Source organism: Schistocerca piceifrons, chromosome 8, assembly GCF_021461385.2.
Source record: "Schistocerca piceifrons isolate TAMUIC-IGC-003096 chromosome 8, iqSchPice1.1, whole genome shotgun sequence".
NCBI classification, from domain to species: domain Eukaryota; kingdom Metazoa; phylum Arthropoda; class Insecta; order Orthoptera; family Acrididae; genus Schistocerca; species Schistocerca piceifrons.
Genome location: NC_060145.1, coordinates 201403698 through 201429602, shown reverse-complemented (window position 1 = coordinate 201429602; position 25905 = coordinate 201403698). Strand labels below are relative to the sequence as shown.

Here is a 25905-nt window from a genome sequence, read left to right as displayed (position 1 = left end):
TCGATGTAAGCAGGTTATTCAACTCTTTAAATTTGATGCTTTTCACCCATCCTCTCTCTGCCACTCTTCAGCATGATAGTGCTAACATGCATCATCCTTGTAGTTTGATTTGGACCAGGGGAAAAATTACTTGTAATGTACACTTTCTTTGGTTTCATAGTCACATTAACCATCCATATCTTAAAACCCATTTGTCCAAATACTGATTGCAGATGTTAACATTCTGCAGACTATGTATGCTAAGATTGATAATTATGAGAATGTCTGTGAGGAAAGGGCAGTCTCTCAGGTGTAAGTGGAATCTTATGTCCTCATTATATTGCTACTTAAGAATATGCAGTGAAGTATTATTCAGAAAGTTATTATCTGCAAGTATTTCACAGTTAAGTCCTTAGGAAGAAGTATGGTAACATCCTGTATTTGCATATATCTTTCATATAGGTATGATTACCTTAAAACAGAAACCAAATAATTTTGTTGTTGAGCTTACTCCGAAATTTTCCATTGTTGCAAGGGAACTGCAACAGCATTGGAAACTGTGCAAGTGTTGTTACACATGCATCAGTATGTAAAATTTCTTCACCTGACAAATATCTGTTGGTATTTTTTAAGCTCCAATTCAGCTGACTGCCAATGTAATACATGTCTGTACAGGATAATCAGTTGTTAATACAACTGCTTTCGTGGCATGCGGTTGACTAGCGAGGCCAACTGCTGTGCCCGTGGTGCGGGTGACTGGAGCCCCGCACTAAATATAATATGATCTGTTGCATAAGTTACTTCTAATGTACGTAACAAAAACACAAACAGGAAAGGTAAATTACTTAAGTATATTAAGTGAGGAGATGCTGGAACTGCCTCCAGAATTTGTCACCTGCTTAGGTTATTACTTTTTACACTCTGTAGTTGCCTCTGAAAAGCAGCAATTTCTTCAGAAATGTTAGTTTTAAATTTATCTAAAGTGTGTGGATCTGATTTGTGCACTTCCTCTTTTAATGCCCCCAGAGATAAAAATCGCAGGGACATCGAAGAGGCCTAGTTGTTAGTAATAACTCTACCGTGAAACATCTCATGAATTTCCTGTAATGAGACATTGGCTATATTTGTTGTCACATAATCCTTCTGAAAGATCATGAAAGTTCATTCCCTCTGTTAATTAGACAAAATAAGGCCACAAAGTGTTCATTTTCCTGGAAAAAAAGGGGACTATTATTCTCTCACCGGTAATAGTGCACCACACGTACATTTTTTTGGCTGTGCAAGGGTTTCTCGTGTATTATGTCAGGCTTTACAGAACTCCAGTAACGGTTATTTTGTGAATTAACATTTCCACTTGGAGAGAACTATGATTTATCCAAAAAGAAAGTTAGGTGAGGGTCAATTTCTCCGTCATGAACCCTATTCAAGATTCATTCACCATTCCATAACCTTTTTGCATGGTCATCCAGTTTATGTTCTTGCACTGCTGTTATTTTATAGGACTATAACTTAGCTATTGGAAATTCACATTTGGTGACAAAAATGTCGAACTGATTTTCTAGGAAGTTTTTCAGAGAATGCCCAATGTTATCCCAAGTTTCTTGTGTGAGTACTGTATGTGGTTGTGTGTTTCCTGTCAAGAAAATTCCAATTTCACGAAATGTATTTATCAATGGATGAATCATACGAACAGGAACTTGAGCGTCAGGAAATTGCTCTTGAAGTAATCTCCTTATTGCATATACTGATTCTGTAGGTAGGTATGTATATATGTATGAATTCTACATGAACACTCTTTGGTGAATAGAATAAGTGTATTACTCACTGCACTGTATCACATCACCTAACAAACACATGGTACCTACGCAACAGTTCTACATAAAGGCCTCACAGTGAATGGGAAATCTACTCCCCACCAGCGCCACTGCTGGCTAGCTGCCAATGGGGCAAAATGTCCCTGAAAGTGGGTGCATGAAAGATTGATCACCCTGTATGATACGAGTACCTCAAACAGTTAATATGTTATTTATAACTATTTATTCTCATCGTGCACAGTGCTAATATATTATAAGAAATACAGTTCTGTTCATAACTTCATCAGTTATCATTACAGGCTGTTCGATTCATGATCACTAGTCCAACACTAAATGTGACAGTGTCATTGATATTTAATATGTATATTGATATATGTGGAGTACGTTAACATCATCTGCAAGAGAGAGCACAACAGCTTTGCATACTGGAGTGTTAACGAGTGTCCATTTATTTAACCATTTTAGTTCAGATAATGAAAGAAAGTATAATTTAAAGAAGATAGAGTAGCAGGAGAAGAAGTAATGTAAAGAACCTTTAAGGCCTTATACTTACTACCCATAAAACATTCACATTTATTGTGAGCTCATCTGAGGTCTCGATGTTAAGTTACATACCTTTTTATCATGTGGTATATAACCCCTTTTCTTTACCATTTCGTGAGTCTATAAGAACTACTGCTTTTGCATGTGGGACACACGTTACCTTCTATAGACTTCCATATTGGTGAAAGTAGTTGTTGATCTCTTTCGTGCAATTGCATTAATGTGGTATTCACAGGTAATCACGCTGTAACAGCATGTGTTCTCAGAAATGACAAGTTCACAAAGGTACATGTATCACATTGGAACAACCAAAATAAAATGTTCAAACGTACATACGTTCTGTATTTTAATTTAAAAAACCTACTACCTGTTACCAACTGTTCATCTAAAATTGTGAGCCATATGTTTGCGACTATTACAGCACCACCTATTACAAAGCGAAAAAAGTGGTCCAACTAAAACATTCATATCTCTTTACGTACTACTCAAATATGTAATAAAAAATGGGGGTTCCTATTTTTAAAAAACACAGTTGATATCCGTTTGACCTATGGCAGTGCCATCTAGCGGCCCAACCGTAGCACCATCTGGTATCCCCCTTCAAGCTAGACGAGTTTCGATCTTTGTAGTTTTTTTGTTTGACACTTATTTCGTGAGATATTTAGCCTGGTCACAATCAATGGACCACCCTGCATGTATAAAAAATTGTAATTGCATAGTTATAAAGTATGTTTTACAGGAAACGTTATAATACCCCTGGCAGCATTTGACTAACGTTTAGAAATGTTCGGCAATATGCTACCACCAACTTTCATTACATCATTGCTTGCCACTTTATTTTGGGAACATTTATCATTCACATTGTCCACTCATTTGTACAGTAGTTTGATTTACACTGTTTGTGTTCTGTAACACTTCGCGAGGTGTTCTCAATCTACTCCCAGGGTCATTATAGCTTTTCAGCTCCCCCATTTGGGCTCAGTACGGACAGGAAACCTGGGAAAACTGCACCGGAGCCATGGTCGTCTTGCCTGGTTCGTAATTAAAAGCAGTCTGATTGTTTCATACAAATAAGTCTGATATATGTCAGATGTTCATAAATGACACACACAAAAAAATTATTTGTTAAGAAATGTTGAAAATTTGGTCCTTTTGTCAAAATGCACCTTATACACTTTACTATATCAGTAATAACATTTGAGTTTGTGTTTTGTGCAACCTAAAGTCACTCATTAAATAGTTTTATAGTCACAAAATGGCTGACTTTAAGATTGTTCACTGTGAATGTTCTATCGTAATGCAACATTCATTTCAATTTGTTTCACTAATGTGATAGAGATATATAACATACACTATAAATGTTCTGAATTTATGCATAACCATAAGAAAATGTCTTACACGTATTTACGTGTTTAGAAAATTGTTTTTATGTCAGTTCATTGGAAACGTAGTTAAAAATGCCCAGCTGAATGTCGACAATGGCGGATTCAACAGTCATCATGAAGTAATTGTTGCGTGGCATCGGCTGGATTGCAGTGTGTGAACGCCCACTGGGGTCGATGTTCTGTGCGTCATAACAGCAGCGGCACGGTGGGGTGTGGCGCCTGCGCGGTTGCACCCCACACAGAAGCTGACAGCTATAGCATCGTTTTGCTGACAGCATCCCAGCATGGCTCTCCGCATGGAACTCCATCAAATACATGAAACAAATATTCCGCAACAATGTACTGCCTTTATTAGTACAGGTTATTAGCTGTGGAAGGAATGCACTTGGTTTATGGTGTTTATTGTTCAGTAAGCCTTCGTTAAGCCGGACTGCACAGTATGGTTTGGTGTGATAAAAGGTTTTCCATGGCTTCACAACTATATTGCCCCGTGACACTACTGTGGAGTTCATCACACTTCATCACAGTTCATTTATCCCCACGGTCGATGCGCTTCCGAAGCGTCCCTCAACATGCGAAGATGTTTTGAATCACACACACTGCAAGGGATTCTGTCAAGCAATGATTGATTAGATCGTCTCTGAACAGATCACTTTTTCTCCCTTTTTTATATACAGTAACTTTATTATCCGATGAGCACTGCACTAAAACAGTTGTTCACTCAACACTTGGGTGATCCTGACGTATGTTGATGAAGTCTCAACAGTCATTTCCTGTCTCAGCTACACAATATTCCATCTTTCCTAAATGTTTATGCCCACAGTTTACCCTTTTTAAATACATATCAACTGTTATTGCATAATCATTCTTATTCATACATTGTGTCCACTGGATTACAATATTCATTATACCAATTTAGTACTGTTACAGCTGAAACATGACTGCAAATACAAAAAGGTGTGTGACTTTTGATAGATGGTTTACTTTTCTCCTTTTGGTGTAGCTTGCCCGGTTATCACCCTTTAAGTAAACAGATTTTACTATGTGCATGACGGCCGGACTTGGGCGTGTTGCTCAATAAACTTCAGCTGTTATCATAATTTCTCATGCGTAATCTTTCCTGTGGGACTACAGTGTAGCTTCAGTGTGGAGAGAGTTCGGTTGCTAACCCGGCTAGTCAATGGTACGTGTACCAATTACATGGGCTCCAATTGAAGCTTTATACAGAGTGTATGTTGCTTGAAATGGGGTTTGTCTTTAATTAAATCGGCTCCAGTGTTGTGTTCAGATCACTACGGGTAACCACATGGCTATACGTCATTGTTGTGTGCTACATAGTCACTCGATTTATAGAGACTCTCTCAGGGTTCTTAATACTAACACAACTATATTTACTGTATTACTTCATGAAATTTCCGTACTAGCTACTACACATGTCCACAATAATAAATAAATAGATTCAGTAAATTATTTAGTTCTTTGCAAATGAAACATTGTTCATAGCTTGAAGAGCTGATTGTGGTTTACCTACAATATTTGTCTGTAAGTAAATACTCTAATGACACATTATTGCACATTTTATTGATTTTATCTTCATGCAGTTATTAATTGTTAAATGTTTTGCTGTCCTCAAAATAAATAAAAAACATATAAATCCATTCTTATAATTATATATAAAAACAAAGATGAGGTGACTTACTGAACGAAAGCGCTGGCAGGTCGATAGACACACAAACAAACACAAACATACACACAAAATTCAAGCTTTCGCAACAAACTGTTGCCTCATCAGGAAAGAGGGAAGGAGAGGGGAAGACGAAAGGAAGTGGGTTTTAAGGGAGAAGGTAAGGAGTCATTCCAATCCCGGGAGCGGAAAGACTTACCTTAGGGGGAAAAAAGGACAGGTATACACTCGCACACACGCACATATCCATCCATCCATGTGATGTGTGGATGGATATGTGCGTGTGTGCGAGTGTATACCTGTCCTTTTTTCCCCCTAAGGTAAGTCTTTCCACTCCCGGGATTGGAATGACTCCTTACCCTCTCCCTTAAAACCCACTTCCTTTCGTCTTCCCCTCTCCTTCCCTCTTTCCTGATGAGGCAACAGTTTGTTGCGAAAGCTTGAATTTTGTGTGTATGTTTGTGTTTGTGTGTCTATCGACCTGCCAGCGCTTTCGTTCGGTAAGTCACCTCATCTTTGTTTTTATATATAATTTTTCCCACGTGGAATGTTTCCTTCTGTTATATTGATATCATTCTTATAATTAAACACACTTACATTCTAACCCAAAATTGACATGATACAACATCTACTATTGACAAGTCATTGTATAAACAATTTTGCGTCTTTTCTTGGATACAATCCTTTCATTTTCACTCAAACATTTTCCTAATTTCTTTAGCCACTACTTCCCTCCTCGACCAAGGGATGGAGTATGATGCACGGCAATATGTTTCATGGTGCATCACCTCAATGTGATAGTGGTACCCCTTTATTATCGCTCGGCGATCGGAAAATTCCCTCGCATAATCCGATAGCAGCTGCATTAATTCCTGTTTATGTGCGTTGCTCAGTCTCTCAGATGCTGTACTTTAGTCCGGAATGCTTCTACATTTGTATCGAAATCTTCATTTTCAACATTAGGATAATAGAGATGGTAAATAATCATCTAAATGTAGTACCCAAGGATTCCTATGTTTAATATTAATTCTATTGCAATACAGCACAAGTACTTCCTTTGATTTCAACATAAGTAATACAACTCTTCTACCTTCATTTAGTATACTCAGTTTGCCTGAAGAAAGGTCTATTATTGCATCCCTTTCTCGTAGAAAATCCACACCCAGAATGCAGGCCACTTTTAATCCTTTCACAATGAAAAATGAGCACACTATGGCTTCGCCCTCCTTCCTTATCTCCACCCGCTCTGTGCACTAATGACTCCAGAAACCTTACAGTTATTAACAGTGGAAGTCGCCGAGCACTTTAAACAACTCAATACTCATAACACTTACTGAAGCACCTGTGTCGATAATCACGTTCACCTTAATATCACTGATCTTAGTCCCTCTTATAGCCTGCACATTTTTATTATTTACTTTAGAGCACATGTGTGGTTCGGTAAGGAATTCTTTCTCCATACGGATCCCATCATTATATCGCCGCATATGAATTTCAGGTATGTTGTTATTGTTCATGTTGCTCCTACTCCATCCCTCGGCCAGTGACAGAGAGCGTATCGTGGCCGCGTCTAGTTTGTTGGATGGCTTGCCTGTGAGGTGCTTGGACGGTTCGTGTCAGTGACCTCAATTGTATGCACATTCTGGTTCATCGGTCACCAAGGCTGTGCGATTGGCGCCTTCTGCGGTGGCGGCCTGGTGTAGTCATAATGGTCACTACCTTGCCTCTCCGGGCTTGGTCTGCGCTTTTGATTCCAGTTGCGATTTACAATGTTGTAATTGTTATGCCATTGACCTCTCGGATTTTTCCATCGATTGGTCCCTACCGGTCCGGAGTCATACCTGTCATTGAACCTACGCTTTTTATTGTTAGATGGCTGACCATAGTCATTCTGACTCCTACCGTTATTGCTGTTATGTACATACTTTTGTCGTTTGTTATTGCCCCTGCCATTACCATGGTTGTGGTTTGGCGTACTATTGTTTCTATCATTCTTATATCCTGACCCATTATTACGGGCATCATAAAATGCTGCCTTAGCGTCTTCCTGTATCAAGTTTATGGAATCGAGAACCGATAGGAAGTGTTCCATATTGTTCCCAGGTAGGTGTATCAGTTTTTCTTTGATATGGGTTGGCAGGTGAGATTTTAATAGCCTTATTACATTTCTGGGTGAGATTGGTTCAACAGGAACATGTCTTATTGATATATTTCTCTAAATACTGCCTCAGGTTCCCAAGACGGGCAGAGTACGGTTCCAGATTATACACTTCCTTTCTTAGTCATTCTTGTACGCACGGTGACCAGTACCTAGACAAGAATGCCTTCTCAAACTGATCATACGTAATGCAACTGTCGCCTACTTCCGTAGCCCACAGCACTGCATCGCCCTGAATGTACGACGTTACGCATTGGATCTTTTGTGCCTCGTTCCACACACTAGATAGGATATTTCTGAAGCTTTTTATAAATACTACGGGGTGTACTGATTTTCACTCTGTAGTAAAAGTTTGAAACTGCCTATTTTTAATTAAGCTCTCTTCAACCAATATTTTTGGATTGCACTTGTTTGCTCCTTGCATGTAGGATGTGTGCTCCGATCTGATACTACAGCTCTTCGCATTATCGCCTAAAGATTCACTATTGTTGTGTCATGGAAAAGCCTGTGAATTGCCAAAAACATTGGCTGTTGGTGACATCGCTTCATGTTCAGCAGCCTGCCGCTCAGTGCTAATCCTTTCTCTAAATCGGATATTTGCTTCTTGATACTTACTTGCCACTGCGGAATATCGTCATTGAGTATCTGTCTGATAGTTTGTATTTCATTTTGTACTTGACTACTTATTGCGGCATTGAGTGATTCAGAGTCTCTCTCTACCATAGCTGTTTGAACCCTGGAATCGATCTTTTTTGTCTATCTCACTATCTTTTGACTCTAACTAGGAGTTGAATTCAGTTTCAATCTTGGTAGCATCTTCATTTAACCTCCGTTCTACCAGTTGTGTAGCATCTATTTCGAGCTTTTCTAGTCGGTTTGTTAGAACACCTATTTCATCTACTACATTGGTATTCACCACTTACAGGTTATTGACCTGTACACTTAGCTCCTGCGCGGCAATAGGTAGTGATTCGTAATTTTGCTTTATATAGGCAATCTCTTTCTGCATAATTGCTAGTGACTGCATAAGTTGCTGGTCACGTTCCATTCGCTGACGTTCACGTTCAGCTTGTCGGACAACGAAGTTTTTAATTTCCTCGTCTCTTTCCTTTTGTCGTCTTGCAAATTTCGCCTGGTAGTCAAGCATGGACTCTAATATTGCTTGCAGTGAATACCCACCAGACAGATTACCACTCTCTGGTTCATGCCCTTTTGGTGGTGGTACACTTTCTTCAGCTACTTCTACTTGAGTGTTGGTAGACGGTGGCACTACTTCTTGTGCCGCCACCCCCGTGTTTTCACACTGTATATCCTCAAAGAGGCTGCTGGTGCTACTTAAAGCTCCTGCTCCTACATCGACATCACTAACTAATTGTTGTTATTCAGAATCCATATTGATAGTGCTTTGGCTATGCAATTTCACCATATTCAGAAACCAATAACTAATATACTGTGCCTAGAGTTTTGAAAATTGAAATTTGCACACAAAATATGATAGTTTATCTACAATACGCTACACAATGAAAATGATTAACTACGTTCAACCTTGTCCTGTTATATACACTATTAACAAATCATGTGCACACTAGCAATATGAGATCACTTCACTGGAGTTGAGCTTCTACAAACAGGACAACTACACCATAGTCTTGCCTTGAACTGATTTGACTTGGGGTTCCACTGCCCCCAGCTTATATAGTTGTTACAGTTTCTTAGTAGTGCCAGGATCTGCTCGTGAAAAAGTTATTTACACTCGTTGATACATGGCATAAATTATACAACACACACATACATTTATCACTAAATATACCCATACAACAATATGAAATCAAAGAAAATACATTAAATAGTTATTATGTCTCGTGGCCACTGCACGTTCTTGCCCCCACGCTTTTGGACGACAGTTTCGCACTCCACTATTTTTTCTGTACACTGATTTACTTTGGTTAGTTGTATGTTGCGAACACGTGAGGTTAATTATTATTGTACTGGAATTGGCTTCTTATTAAATGAATAGTTTTGTTACTGTAACTCAATAGAATGCACAACATATCCGTCTCTGCTACAACTATCATAAAAATGTTCTGAAATTATTTCTGTTATAAAAATAATGAAATTACCGTACGCAATGCTTAAAGAACCTCTAACCTTGCAGTGGATTTTTCGTCAGCATTAATTATTAATCAGTGCCATGGCCAACACTAGAGCATGAGACTATCATTATTAACCAGAAAATGATTTTTCTATAACTTTTACCAGTCCATAATTTTTGCTTAGCAAGTTTCCTTTTGAAACATGAAAGTATTTTAACTTTGACACTGTTACAGTTTACAACATTAGCAGCCCGCGTCTGCCTGTGAAACACAATGTAAAATCTGCTGCTTTGTACTCCAGTCTCAAACTGCTGTAAGAAATAATTTTAAATTCACTTTTTACCTGACTGTTTATTGCAGTATGATTGCCCTTATCAGATTTGAATCTGCCGCGGCAGCGGCTCGTTCCGCCATGTCGAAGCTCTGCACCACGAATACTACTTAAAAAGCTGAAAATGTCTTAAATAAATGGGTACAATACCAGGCAAGCTTTCTAATAATAACATGTGAGGTCTCATTCAATAACTATATTTAAAACTAGAATAATAAAGTTCACACACCTTTCTTTATAATCTGTGACTAATGGCATCCTGCTTATAACCTAGACAAATGAAAGCTACCAATGCGTTAAACATAGTATCACAGGTTCCTCCTCTCTACGTGACTCCAAGAAGACGACGACGACATTATTATTCTTACACTACTATTTATACAATGGCTGATTGTCATGAAATCTCTCAGTTTTTCTTTGCTAATTCTTTTCTGTATCGGTTTCAGAACTTGCCGACACAGATATTATTTCACAAATCCAGTACTTAATCCTTTACAAATACAAAATATGACATAATTGTCTCTATTCTAGTAATTGCATAGTTATAAAGCATGTTTTACCAGGAAACGTTATACAGTCTACACCTAGAAGTTCATCTAAGTTAAGATACAGTATAATTAATAAAATCTGATAAAAGGTGAGAGTATGAATTGTTATTGATAATCTCATCTATTTGTTTTAGAGGCTTCTCTTTACTTTCTGTTGTACCTATGGCATAAACTCTGCTCGCAGGGAGTGTTGAGCACACCTACCAAATACTATGTTTTATTTGTTCTGTATTACTTCCAGTAGCCACTCACGTGCAGACATCGAATGTGTGAGGGCTACCACTTTTTCTACCTATGGACATAATATTCTGTTATGAAGTCGTGAAGCCTGGCCCCCTGCTCCAGAACGTGCAGAGTTTCCTGAGCTTCGATACACAAATTGACCCTCCCCAGCTCTATATAACCCCCGTTTTCCTAATTAGAATTGTACACAACATTTTTATCCCTTCCATGATTAATCATTCTATTTTTATTATTTTGTCTTCATATTTTACAGTATTTTGATTCAGTCTTACATTGGAAACGAGAAGGATACTTGCATTGTTATTCTCAGATTAAGAGTTTTCCTCATGATTATAATCCCCTTTTTCTTTATTTAGTGTGTCTTATACTTTTATGGAAGTCCAGAGTTCTTTTACACACAACCACCCACGATAACATATTTCTTTTGTTACATGGTAGGGTAGCCCATGGACCAACACTGTCACCAAAATGATTTTCGTCTGGGGAATTGTCCAAGTACTTAGATCTTGTGTAGTGACATTCATTACACATGTTACACCTAGGATTGAATAATGCAAGTGCTAACTTTTCATGCATACTTGATGGGCAGTAATTCTTTTTAAAGTCTTCAAAATCATTCCAAGAAGACAATTCGTCTGAATGAGCTGTAACCCATTCAGCTACGTCCATCAGTTTTCTTGAAATCATCCCAGTGCATAGGCAGGAATATAGAAAACACCCTTAAAAAATAAGTAGGATTAACATCTCCCTCAGGTTTAAATTTGGAAAATTGTTTGGAGAAGTTCGTTCCACTTTCAAGAAGAGTTTCCTTTGTTAATGCTACAGGGAACCAACTATTATCACTAAGTCTTATTTTTTCCACCCCCTTTGTTTTGATTAGCTCATCCAAGAGCTTTGTAAATCATCTTCTGCGCTATCTGTCTCAGCTGTTGAATGAGGTGTATTGACAGATAATTCAATCTTTTCCTGTACTTTTTGTTCAGTTAATTCAGTAACATGCTCTTTAAAAGTTTCAAGGGTGGAGTCCGAGATTGCAGTTCCTTTGGAATCCTTATTTTGTTCTAAAACATTTAGCCTTACTATAGTGTCTAACAATTACCTATGTACATCTGTAATTTCTTGTTCAGTAAAATATTTATTCTCTTATAGATGCTTATTCAAGTCTCTGGACTCTTTGTTAACTTTGTTTCTGATTAAGTCATGTTGTTTAATAATCTCAGAAACTAACTCTACTGTTAAAGTCATATTAGTGGATTGTAGTTCGCATATCATATTATTTACTTTTAACTACTCCTTTTATGGATCTTATATGTTCATACAATTGCTGATCAACTGCTTGTAGATGCCTTGATTTCTAATTTTACGTTAGTATTAATTTTATCTATCTTACTGTTTAATTCAGAGATCATCTGAGCATTTACCTCATGTAGTACTTTTTCAAATCAAACACCTTTTGCATCTATTTTTGCATTTAGCTCATCACCTTGAGCCTTTATATTTCTGTTATAAGTGTCTAATATAACAGCTAAGTCATCAATAGCTTTCCAAACCTATATGATGTCGGTGGTTCTCACTGGCAAACTCTGCAATGACAGTTATTAACTTCTCCAATTACTAACAATTACATAGAGTGGGTAATTTTATTAACCAAATATTCTTCTGAGCATATACACTTAAATTACTCCACAATACACAGTCATGACAACCAAAAGAAAAGAAAAGACAAGACATTCAAATTGGCTTTAATATAGCTCTCCAAACAATGCTTGTGTGTCTCAATGCCTTGCAATGATGCAGGAAACTGGATTGCTGTGCTGGCCGCACTGCGTTGCTGTAGGTTGATGAGCAGCAGATGTGATTGTTGGCTGCTACTGACAACATCACCAACACCATACATTAGCATTCTTTATTGATTACAAGCTTATTCTCATCATAATACATTTGCTTGTGTGGCCATCTTCCACAGCAGCAGTTAACACCTGTATTATAGGTTATCTGCCTTGAGCTGACTGCAGTCTAATTAAAAAGATTTACACCAGACACGTTCCACTTTTACAAAGCATCTTCTGTGGTATTCTATAAATTTGATATACACATTTGTACATTTTCTGCTTGTTTTAGGTTATAATCAATGTTTTCTTTTATAAAGTTGGTCTGCAAGCAACTTACAGTGTTTGTTTACATAATCTGCTCCATCCCTTCTTGCTAGCAGTGGTTGGTGTCAACAGGCTTTCTTTCACATCTGCCCTTGGCAGTTTTTGGCATTTTGCATTATTTCCTGCACTGCACTATTTACAGTTGACTTTCTTAACTGTTTTTCATTCGTCACTGCCACAGCGTTTCTGCCTATTCGTTTGTTTTTATTCACGTTGTGTGTGTTGTCAACATATTTGTGTGGAGTGTGTGTGTGTGTGTGTGTGTGAGTGTGAGTGTGAGTGTGAGTGTGAGTGATAAGAGATAAGAGGCACTGTGATAAGTGCAGGTAGCGCACCCATAAAAAGGTGTTGCAAAACTGGACATAAATAACAATAGAAATGGTTGGTAAATATCCATCTTTTTCCTTGTAAGTGAATGTTTACATTCCATACGAGCATCACACATGCCCTATAAGTCATAAATTACAATGTATGTGTGCAATCTGTTTCAGAAGTACGTGGTTGACATAAACTATCCTGGGGATCAGGACATGCGACGAATAATAACGGTATGTGACTCCCACTTTACCAGTTTCAGTAAATTTACACTGATAAGTCAAAACATTATAAGGACCTGCTTAATAGCCTGTTGGTTCACTTTTGGACCTCAGCTCAGCAGCAGCTCTGCATGGCATGGATTCAGGAAGTCCTTGGAAGATTTCCACAGGTATGTGGCACCAGTTCTCTATGCACTGGTCAGACGGTTCCCTTAAAGTACAGAGTGCTGGTTTGTGGGCTTGGAGTTGGTACCCTGTAATGTCCCGAATGTGTTCCATTGGGTTCAGATCAGGTGAATTTGGTGACGAAGACTTCACTGTAAGTTCATTACAAACCTCTTCAAAGCGACTGTAGCATGATTTCGGTCTTGTGATATGGACAGTTGTCCTGTTGGAAGATACATCCTCACCATTAGAGAAGACATTAAGTTTGAACAGATGGAGGTGTTCCACAGTAACATTAACATAGTCCGTAAAGGGTGTATTAGATTATTCCCACAGGTCCCATGGAAGTCTAGGGGGGAATGATAGCCATAGCATAATACTACCTCCACTGACCAACATCCATGGCACAGTGCACATTTTGAGCAGCTTTTCTCATATCCCACTGCAGTCGTAATTAACGTCACGGGTGAGCATGGGAAAGTGTAGGGGCCATCTGCTTTGGAGACCCATGTTGAAGAAAGTGTGCTGAATGATGTGTTTCAGGACACTTGTGCCTTCACTGACACTGTACTGTGTCATCAGATCTGTCATAGATGACCAAATCACTGCTTTGCAGAGCAAGCCAGCCTCCAACCACCACATTCTGTGATGAGGCATGGATGCCCAACACTTCGTCACCTACTTGTGGTTTCCATAGATGCTGACTGTGGTACTATGTGAACAGCCAAGTGACTTTGCCATTTCTGAAAAGCTTATTCCTAGGTGCAGGGGCATAGCAATCTTATCTCTGTGAAAGTCACTTAAGTCAGTGGAGCTCCCCACTTGCAGCCTGTATAGTCTTTAAAATGATTCCCTGTTCATCTCAGCTTTGTTTACATACTTTCCTTACTGCATTGTGGCCCTGCATGGCCATCAGATAGCAGTCAGTCTTGTGGTAGGCAGTAGTCATAATGTTTTGGCTTGTCATTTAGAAGAACTGCAACATTAACAAGATGTTTGTTGTATTTTTTGTTGAAAACAAGTTTGTGTAATCTGTTGCTAATGCTGTGCTCTTCAATTATTTCCAGAACTTGATGCAGTTGTGCATTGATAACCCAAGTGAATATATTGAATTATCAGAGGAAGACCATGGCAGAATTTCAAGATTTTTTCAAATTGGAATGATTACTCGACATCCATATGATCCAATGAAAGTGAGATTGTCTTATTGACAGTAATTCACTTGCAAGTGACAAACACTGATAAGGTTTACAGGTATAAGAAAATTTCGACCTGCTGTTTCCAAAATAGGTCTTACACATCACATCCGTGTTGTGTGAAAGACAGTTTACTGTGTCCCTCTCAGAAAAGAAGTGAGGTTTCCTCATAAACATAATTAGTGATCACTTTTTTGAAAAGATAAGCTGATTACTGTGCATCTGTACTTGGATTGTAGCTGCTTCTGTTTTCTTTCAGGATGTAATAAGAGTATAATGTCAATGTATTAATGAATGCCCTATGGACACGAGATATCTTGTGTTTTAATAGAGGCCAAATCACAGTAGTTCAAACAATAGTTGATTTCATCTTTGATTTTTGTGAAATTGGGAATGTTAGTATTACTTTGTGCAAGCCTACCACAAAGGCCAACAGTTCTGTAAGAATTACAATGCGAAATGCACTGGTCATGTCACCTGTATAGTATTAACTTTTGCAGTTGTTCAGATTAGTAAGTTATATTACTGAGTGTGATCAAATGCAAGATGATGAAACATAACTCATCTGTAACTTAATAAATTACCATTTATGTAATTTCTTTAGTTGGCGGTATGAAAGTCCAACAACTTTCATGTAAAAACATTGCTTTGTGTTCCTATATGGTATAGTTCACCCTGTACTTACATAGTTAAGTTGCATTTATTTTTGTACCTGTTGTGCTGTTAAAAATGCTTTCCTCTATCTGAAGGCTTATATGACCACTAAAGTGCTTCACTAAGTATGGTTGTATTAGTGGTAACCTTCCTCCAGCCTTTGAATTGACTTAATCTGTCAGTTGTTGGCAGATATACAATTTAATGTAAATTTCAAACCAGAGTGCAACTGTGCATTTGTCACATTAACAGAGGTAAAAGAACGAAGCAGTAACTGAAAAAAAATCCAGAAACCGAGTATTTAACTGTGAAACTTTTAGACCTTTCTCTCACTGAACCACAGACAACCATACAAGAAGAATATTGCTGTAAAATTAATGTTGAAAAATTGTTAGAGAGATCAATTTATTCCAGTTCTTCATAACATTTTGTGTACTGCTGATGGTTTGTAATAATCCACATGCACTTCAGTAATTCATAGTTAATGTAGGTGTTCTGTAGACATAACAGAATCTCTCTTCTTTTTAATTTATTCTTTGAGTACCTTTATTGGAGTAAATTTTCCCAATTTTTTTCAGTTTCAGTATCTTTACTACAGGACTAAATGCAGTTACGTGAACCTTTAGACACATCTGCACCTGTGCATATGTGCCTTCCATAATTTTCAGTGGCTTTGAACAGTTTACAAGCTGTAACTCATAGTTACCCATGGCACTGTGTGGTATGGGTATTGTGTGTCATGTCCTAAACAATTGTGGGAAATATTTCAAACTGAATAGTTTTTAAAATTAAATAATGTTTGATTTTTATTGGAATTGTAAATAGAGTATTACATACTTGATTTTTAGTTTACTTTTTAAACATTAAAAATATATTTAAAAAGACAGATGGAAAACTAGAAAGTAGGAATAAAGTGTAATTAAAAAGTCAGACATGAATATCAAATACTACACTAAGACAAACGTGTGGTTCCAAAAGAGGGGCAGCAGCCTGGATGATTGACTGATCTGGCCTTGTAACATCAACCAAAATGACCTTGCTGTACTAGTACTGTGATTGGCTGAAATCAAGGGGAAACTACAGCCGTAATTTTTCTTGAGGACATGCAGCTTTACTGTATGGCCAAATGATGATGGGTTGTCTTGGGTAAAATATTCCAGAGGTAAAATAGTCCCCCACTCAGATCTCCAGGCAGAGACCACTACTCATAAGGGCGCTGCTATCAGGAGAAACAAAACTGCATTCTATGGATTGGAGCATGGAATGTCAGATTCCTTAATTGGGCAGGTAGAGTAGAAATTTAAAAAGGGAAGTGGATAGGTTAAAAATAAAGGAGGAGTTAGTGAAGTTTGGTGGCAGGAGGAACAAGAGTTCTGCTCAGGTGAACACAAAATCAAATATGGGTAATTCAGGAGTAGGTTTAATAAGGAATTAGAAAATAGAAACAGGGATAAGGTACTATGAACGGCATAATGAACACATTATTGCAGCTAAGACAGACACGAAGCCCACACTTTCCACAGTAATAAAAGTTTATATGCCAACTAGTTCTGCAGATGATGAAGAAATTGGAGAAATATATGGTGCAATGAAAGAAATTATTCAGATAGTTACGGGAGACGAAAATTTAGTAGTCATGGGGGACTGGAATTAGATTGTAGGTAAAGGCAGAGAAGGAAAAGTCATAGGTGAATATGGACAGAGGGTAAGGAATGAGACAAAGCCACCTGGTAGAATTTTGCACGGAGCTTAATTTAATCATAGCTAACATTTGGTTTAAGAATCATGAAAGAAGGCTGTATACATGGATGAGGCTTGGAGACGCTGGAAGGTTTCAGATATCTTTTATAATAGTAAGACAGAGATTTAGGAACTAGGTTTTAAATTGTAAGATTTTTCCAGGGGCAGATGTTGACTGTGACCACGATTTATTGGTTATAAACTGTAGATTATAAAACTGAAGAAACTGCAAAAAGGTAGGAAGTTGAGGAGATGGGACCTGGACAAACTGGAAGAACTAGAGGTTGTAGAGAGTTTCAGAGAGAGCATTAGGGAACAACTAACAAGGACAGGGGAAAGAAATACAGTAGAAGAAGAATGGGTAGTTTTGAGAGATGGAAATAGTGAAGGCAGCAGAGGATCAAGCAGGTAAAAAGACGGAGGCGAGTAGAAATCCTTGGATTATGGAAGAGATATTGAATTTAATTGATGAAAGGAGAACGTATAAAAATGCGGTAAATGAAGCAGATGAAAAGGGATACAAATGTCTCAAAAATGAGATCAACAGGAAGTGCATAATGACTAAGGAGAGGTGGGTAGAGGACAAATGTAAGGATGTAGAAGCATATATCACTAGGGGTAATGTAGATACTTCCTACAGGAAAATTAAAGGGACCTTTGGAGAAAAGAGAATCACCTGTATGAATATCAAGAGCTCAGATGGAAAACCAGTCCTAAGCAGAAAGGTGGAAGGAATATATAAAGGATCTATACCAGGGTGATCTACTTGAGGGTAATGTTATGGAAATGGAAGAGGATGCAGATGAAGATGAAATGGGAGATACGATACTGCATAAAAAATTTGACAGAACACAAAGACCTAAGTCAAAATAAGGCCCCTGGTGTAGACAACATTCCATAAGAACTACATATAGCCCTGAAAGAAAAATCTTTTTAATCTGATGAGCAAGATGTATGAGACAGGCGAAATGCCCTAGATTTAAAGAATAATATAATAATTCCAATCCCAAAAAAGCAAGTGTTGACAGGTGTGAAAAATTACCGAACTATTGGTTTAATAAATTAAGGTTGCAAAATACTGACACGAATTCTTCACAGATGAATGAAAAAACTGGTAGAAGCTGACCTCGGAGAAGATCAGTTTGGATGCCTTAGAAATGTTGGAACATGCGAGGCAATACTTGACCCTACAACTTACCTTAGAATATAGATTAAGGAAAGGCAAACCTACGTTTGTAGCATTTGTAGACTTACAGAAAGCTTTTGATAATGGTGACTGGAATACTCTCTTTCACATTCTGAAGGTAGCAGGGGTAAAATAAAGGGAGAGAACGGCTGTTTACAAGTTCAACATAAACCATAAGGCAGTTAAGAGTTGAGGGGTACAAAAGGGAAGCAGTGGTTAAGAAGAGAGTGAGACAGGGTTGTAGCCTATCTTCAATATTTTTTGATCTGAGAATATTGAGCAAGAAGTAAAGGAAAACAAAAGAAAAATTTGGAGTAGGAATTGAAATCCATGTAGGAGAAAAAAAACTTTGACACTTGCCGACAACATTGTAATTATCTCAGACAGAGCAAAGGACATGGAAGAGCTGTTGAACAGACAGTGTCTTAAAACTAGAATATGAGATGAACATTAACCAATGCAAAACGAGGATAATGGAACATAGTCGAATTAAAGCAGATGATGGTGAGAAAATGAGATTAGGAAATGTGACACTTAGAGCAGTAGATGAATTTTGCTATTTGGGAAGACAAATAACTGATTATGGTCAAAGTACAGAGGATATAAAATTTAGATTGGCTATGGCAAAGAAAGTGTTTCTGAAGAAGAGAAATTTATTAACATCAAGTATAGATTTAAGTGTCAGGAAGTCCTTTCTGAAAGTATTTGTATGGAGTGTAGCCATGTATGGAAGTGAAACATGCAATGATAAATAGTTTAGACAAGATGAGAATAGAAGCATTGGATATGTGGTGCTACAGAAGAATTAGATGGCTATATCATGTACTGAATAGAATTGGGGAGAAAAGGAATTTGTGGCACAACCTGACTAGAAGAACGGGTCAACTGGTAGGCCACATTCTGAGGCATGAAGGGATCACCAATTCAGTATTGGACAGAAGGGTAGAGAGTAAAAACCATAGAGGGAGACAAAGAGATGAACACACTAAGCAGATTCAGAAGGATGTAGGTTGCAGTAAGTGCTGGGAGATGAAGAGGCTTGCATAGGATAGAGTACCATGGAGAGCTGCTTCAAACCAGTCTCTGGACTGAAGACCACAACAACACATGTTAAGAGCACAACATAAGATAATCTTACAAAGTTTGTCCTGTAGTGATCTAAATACATTCCTCCTGTTTTGTCAAAATTGAATATAAATATTCTAGCAACATTCATTAAGTCTGTTTAATCAAACAGCAAGCTGTGCACTCTCCAAACTGCTATGTGATTTGGCCTCTGCTGTGTCACTGTCAAACACACATAATTCATCAGTCATTGTAGAGGAATAATATTGCATTGTGCTTCACAGCTGGCAAAGCTTAAATGTTAGCAAATAATTCTTGAATGTCTTTTGTCATAGAAACCAAAATGTATTTTATGTCCTTCTGGTGTTTCATTGTATTGTAGATGTAAGAGTTCACTTTCTGTTTTCAAAGACTGCATATTGATTTCCAGGTATGGAGCTACCACATTATGCCCTTTTTTCCCCAGTGACCCTTTTCCCAAGGAAACCTGTTTCTTCGTGCCAGGTTGATCAAGTGTTCAGTATCTAAGCCCTTTGACAGCCAATCAATGATTTCAAAATTTCCCTGCCTGCAAACTTTTTCAAGTAATAGAAATTCATGTGGATCCGTGTTCCCAGATAACTTATCAGGAAATCTTTGTTTCCGTTACAAGTTGTCGCATGCCATTACATTGTTAACCTTCTGCCTCCCACCTTTAATGAAATTAAATTATATATATATATATATATATATATATATATATATATATATATATATATATATATATATATGATATCAATATAATGGAAGGAAACATTCCACGTGGGAAAAATTATATATAAATACAAAGATGAGGTGACTTACCGAACAAAAACGCTGGCAGGTCGATAGACACACAAACAAACACAAACATACACACAAAATTCAAACTTTCGCAACAAATTGTTGCCTCATCAGGAAAGAGGGAAGGAGAGGGGAAGACGAAAGGAAGTGGGTTTTAAAGGAGAGGGTAAGGAGTCATTCCAATCCCGGGAGCGGAAAGACTTACCTTAGGGGGAAAAAAGGACAGGTATACACTCGCACACACGCACATATCCATCCACACATACAGACACAAGCAGACATATTTAAAGACCAAATATGTCTGCTTGTGTCTGTATGTGTGGATGGATATGTGCGTGTGTGCGAGTGTATACCTGTCCTTTTTTCCCCCTAAGGTAAGTCTTTCCGCTCCCGGGATTGGAATGACTCCTTACCCTCTCCTTTACAACCCACTTCCTTTCGTCTTCCCCTCTCCTTCCCTCTTTCCTGATGAGGCAACAATTTGTTGCGAAAGTTTGAATTTTGTGTGTATGTTTGTGTTTGTTTGTGTGTCTATCGACCTGCCAGCGTTTTTGTTCGGTAAGTCACCTCATCTTTGTATATATATATATATATATATATATATATATATATATATATATATATATATGAAAATCAAATGAAATGATTTTGATTTGAAAAATGTACGGGGGGGATTGTAAATGTTACTTTTTAAATTGTTTTTGTTATTTGCTCTTTCTTTCAGTACGTAAGAACTTTGTTGTAGAACCTCTTATTTACGTGTGGTAATAAAAATTCATTTAGACAGAATTAAGCACATTTAAAATTACATGAACTTAGTCAACCCTCTCATGCTGATAAATTCATATTAACTGATTAAGAATATTTGGTTGAGAATTAAATCTTTTACATAATTCGGCCTTGGCACACATTTTCTAAATGCAGTGGTTTTTTTTTTTTTTTTTTTAATATTTACTGAATTCTTTCCCGGCGTTAGCTATGGAACACAAGACTGTCTCTATTAGCAGAAAATGGTTAAATATTGCCAAGCCGACATTTAATTATCATTGATAAAACACACTTCACTATAAATTTAAGTTATTTGAAAGAACTAACAAATTGTTAAACTTCAGCGTTAACTATCCGCCTATGAATGCACAAATGTGAAACTAGTACTAAATTCCGTCAGTCTCAGGATCGCTGTAAAAGTAAAACATTTTCTTAATTCACTGCTAATTTTTATCTGCTCCCGATTTACGGGTTTGGTTAATTTTTCTTAGCGGAACAATTTTTTAAATGTGCCGCCGCTGCAAATCGTTCGGTTGCGGCACAGCCCAGCAACACCAGCGATGATTGCTAAGAATGCTGAAAATTCTTTAAAGAAATGTTATAGATGACATGGGCAAGCTAATTTACATTAGTAATACACACTTTTGATAAATTATAATGTATTTAGACCACAACAATAATTCAACTTACATTAGTTTGTAATTTCTCCTCTAATGGCGGCTAAATCTAGATACAGACAAATGAAGTCTACCTATTCATAAAATGCTACGTCACAGGTTCCTCTCTCTCTCAGCTCTCGAGGAAGACGACAAAGAATGCACACTATGTATTCCTATTTATATCACTATCAACCGTTAATGTCTCTTTGCAATCTGCGGCTGTATTTTACATTTTTGTTATCGCAGATATTGACACATTTCGTAATTACATTATGAGTATAGAAATATTACAGTCATAAATACATCGAGAATATCACTACAGAAAATATTGCAATAATAACGATACAAAATCAAATAATATTTTTTGTTAAATAATTACAGTATATACAAATTGCTTCATAGCGGCGTATATAGTACAATTAAATTTTAGTTTATTAATAGTGTGTGTGCTGCCAGGGAGCGTTACACACCCCTCCTGCAGACTTATAGTAAAACCAAGAACATTTGTTCTTAACTACTCCACTCCATCACCACTCCAAGTCATACCAACAAAATCATCAAAACTTAGTATATTGTCATTTTAGTGAACAATACAACAGCTAATGTACTGGCATGTTTGTAAATCCTGCAGACCATTCTTACTATGCAAGAACTTGTAGTACACACATCAAAAAAAGGTTTTGCATTACTCCAGGTCCCAGCACTCCTGAAGATAGACGTTGACTGTGGATATTGTATCACAGACACAGTCCCTTTGACTGAACCTGCCCAAGGATGTAAACAACCATGCATGAGCAGCACCTATTAGACAGATGGGGTCCGACAGCTGATCAGTTCATCATTCCACCAGGAAGGAGGTAGACAGCTCATGTTGTATGTAGTTCAAACATGCCTAGAAGGTCAATACTGCGGTTCGATTGCATCCACATTGTTACTTTGTGCCAGGAAGGACTCTCAACATGGGAAGTCTCCAGGCATCTCGGACTGATGATGCTCAGACATGGAGGAGAGACAGGATCTGTCGATGACATGCTTCACTCATGCCGCCCAAGGGCTACTACTGCAGTGGATGACCGCTACCTACTGATTATGGCTCGGAGGAACCCTGACAGGAAAGCCACCATGTTGAATAATGCTTTTCGTGCAACCACAGGATGTCTTGTTACGACGCAAATTGTGTGCATTAGGCTGCATGATGCGCTACAACACTCCCGACGTCCATGGCAAGGTCCACTTTTGCGACCACAACACCATGCAACGTGGTACAGATTGGCCCTTACAACATGCCAAATAGACCACTTGTGATTGGCATCACGTTCTCTTCACCGATGAGGGTTGCATATACCTTCAATCAATCAATCAAACAATCATAGGAGACATGTATGGAGGAAACCCGGTCAGGCTGAATGCCTGAGACACACTGTCCAGCTAGTGCAGCAAGTCAATTACTGCTACGGTCTGTCACGGAGCACCTGTGGTTGGTGGTATCCCACCATTTAATTCATTTATTCTTCTACATTCCCCATTGTCTTAATCTAAAAATGATTGGGAGTGTGTTAGCCATATGTGTGTGTCACTACTTCACATATCTTGGGGACCTTGGCTGACTTTCTTCCCATACTACAAGTTACTTTATACTTTCTTTAGAACTGTTTTTAACTTCCCTTCTATTTTTTCCATTCCGTACAAACATAATAATAGTGAAGTTTCTTATGGTCATCATTTTCACCACTGCCGTGCATCAGTTGTAGAAGTTCAAAAGAAAAATGGCTTTCACATTTGCAACTTGCAAAATGCAGTTTTTTTAAGTGCTGCAATCGATAATATTAGTAGTGTTTTGTTTCCATTTCATTCCTGTTATTGATTTAACACTCCCAGGATCAAGGGACTGATGACCTAGTAGTTTGGTCCCTTAAAACCATCAATCCAGTCCAATCTTCAATGTTATCATAAGTTCAGGAAATGACAAAAAAATAGCTTCCTGAAATTTCTGTGTGGAAAACAACCTGCATAAATTCTGATGAAGTTTTACACCTGTTGATAATGAAAATATGGCAGAATATCTGTTGTAAAATAAACAGTGAATTAATACACTTAATTGAGGGGAAGGTTGTTGGCATGTTTCGTTGTAAGTTTGAATTGCAAGAGAGACATGAATTGTTCACTCTAATGAGACACTAAATGTGGAGCCTGACAGGTGTAGCTGTAATGGAAGTTCAAGACTTATTAAAATTGTGAGCTGGACCGGGCCCCGAACCCACCCTTTTTTCTTTTCACAGGCAAGTGTACAATCATCGGAGCTACCTGAGCACAAGTCATGAACCATGCTCACAGCTTTGCTTCTGCCAGTACCTTATCACCTACCTTCCAAACTTCGCAGAAGCTCTCCTGCGAAACTTGTGGGACAGGTGTTTTAATAGAATGGCCCTGTTTACAATTCACAGTTTTCTTGGTGCAGCCAACCTAGTTTGCTTTACATATCAGGCAACACTGTATTAAGTGTGTGTACATATTCATACATGAAACTAAACTATATTTTTAGTTTCAAATAGTAGGAAGTGTGTACTGTCTGTACATGATCCTAATCACAGGCAATGTTTGCACTGAAACATCATGGCAATACCAATTTCAGTGTAACAGAAAACAGTGTTGAAATCTAATGTTGATAGTGATCTGCAGTCATATAGTATTTAAACTTACATCAAAACAGCTACTTTCACCAACCATCATGCCGAGTGTCGCCTTAGAATAACCAGTTAATTGGTATCTGAAAAAGATTGAAAAAGTAACAGATTTCACTGAAATGTTTCAGAATACGTGTTGTGATATTTGACTCACTTGTTTATACCTCTCTGTTTCTTCTTGCTGTAGAATTGTATCAACAAGTAACTATTACACCTTTTTAGGTAACACAGCGTATACATAATTGTCTTAATAGGAAAGCTGTTGTCAACTAGAAAACTGTTTTGGTCACCACAGTCTTATTGGAGAGTGCTTATTAAACCTGTGAACCTGGAGCCAGTCATAGGGAGAACTATAATATAAAGTTGCTTCTGAGATGTAAATTGTCCAGTAAGGAAAGATGGATGGTGACAACTTACCCACAGCTGGTTGATATGTGGTTCACAAACACAGTGACAGTGCATTCATAAACTGGCTTCTAAACTACCATGTATGTGCATACTTCTGCACACCCACCATCCAAAGGCACACATCAACAGCTGCAATTGACACTAAATGCTTATGAGTGGTTCCTTAGGCCTGATGAGTGGAAGGAAACGAAAGGCATTTGGCAATTGGGACAAGGAGTTTGTAGGGAAGCTAATAAGATGCTTGATAGAAGGCAAGACAGGTAACTGTCGGTGGAAGTACAAAATCTAGAACTAAAAAGGTGTGTTTGTACTGGATAAGCATTTACTGTGGTAATATATTTATGCTGTACCACACTACAAGCCTCTCTGTGTATATTAATTGTTACTGACAACTTTACAATACTGGAAGGCAGAAGTTTCCTTCCATGATTGTTGTAAATTGTTTAGTAGTGCTCACTTTTGCAACAATTAATATTCAGTTAGATACCAGTGTACACTCCTCTGCAGAGTGAAAATTCATTCTGGAGAGTCCCTCATGCTGTAGCTAAGCCCTGTCACCACAATGCCCTTCCTCACAGGAGTGCTAATCTTGTAGAATAACTTCTGTGAAGTTTGGAAGGTAAGAGGTGAGGTACTGACGGAAGCAGAGCTGTGAGGATGGGTCATGATATGCTTAGGTGCTCAGTCAGTAGAGCACTTGCCCTGGAAAGGCAGAGGTCCTGAGTTCGAATCTGTCTGGCACACAGTTTTAATCTGCCAGGAAGTTTAATATTCTATGTATGTGTACTGGTCCTCTGTAACACACAATTGGAAAATAAATTATTATTGCTATACAGAACTGTTGAGTATAAGCATTAGTTAATTGTGTACAAAAATGTTTTGTTATTTCCAGTACTATAACAGCTATGTTATGATTTGTTAGCAACAGTGGAGTTAGTATTTGCTGGCAACAATGTAGGAAAAAGTATGTGTTTAATTGTGCCTGTCTGCAACTTGACATGGCTTCTTTTACAGTAATTAGCAATCTATCTTTTCCTACATTGTTGATACTCCTATGTGGAGTTTCTATTGTTCGAATAGTATATAAT

At 37.8% G+C, this 25905-nt stretch overlaps 1 protein-coding gene across 1 annotated transcript in view; it reads left to right on the top strand.

Moving 5' to 3' along the window:
* Nucleotides 1-15794, top strand: part of LOC124711692 — an 85556-nt gene extending 69762 nt beyond the window's left edge. Inside the window, exons 5-6 of the mRNA XM_047241891.1 lie at nt 13426-13482; nt 14703-15794. Coding sequence (XP_047097847.1) covers nt 13426-13482; nt 14703-14846 — 201 coding nt within the window. The 3' untranslated portion in view covers nt 14847-15794. The remainder of the gene's footprint in view (nt 1-13425; nt 13483-14702) is intronic.
* The last annotated feature ends 10111 nt before the right edge of the window (nt 15795-25905 follow it).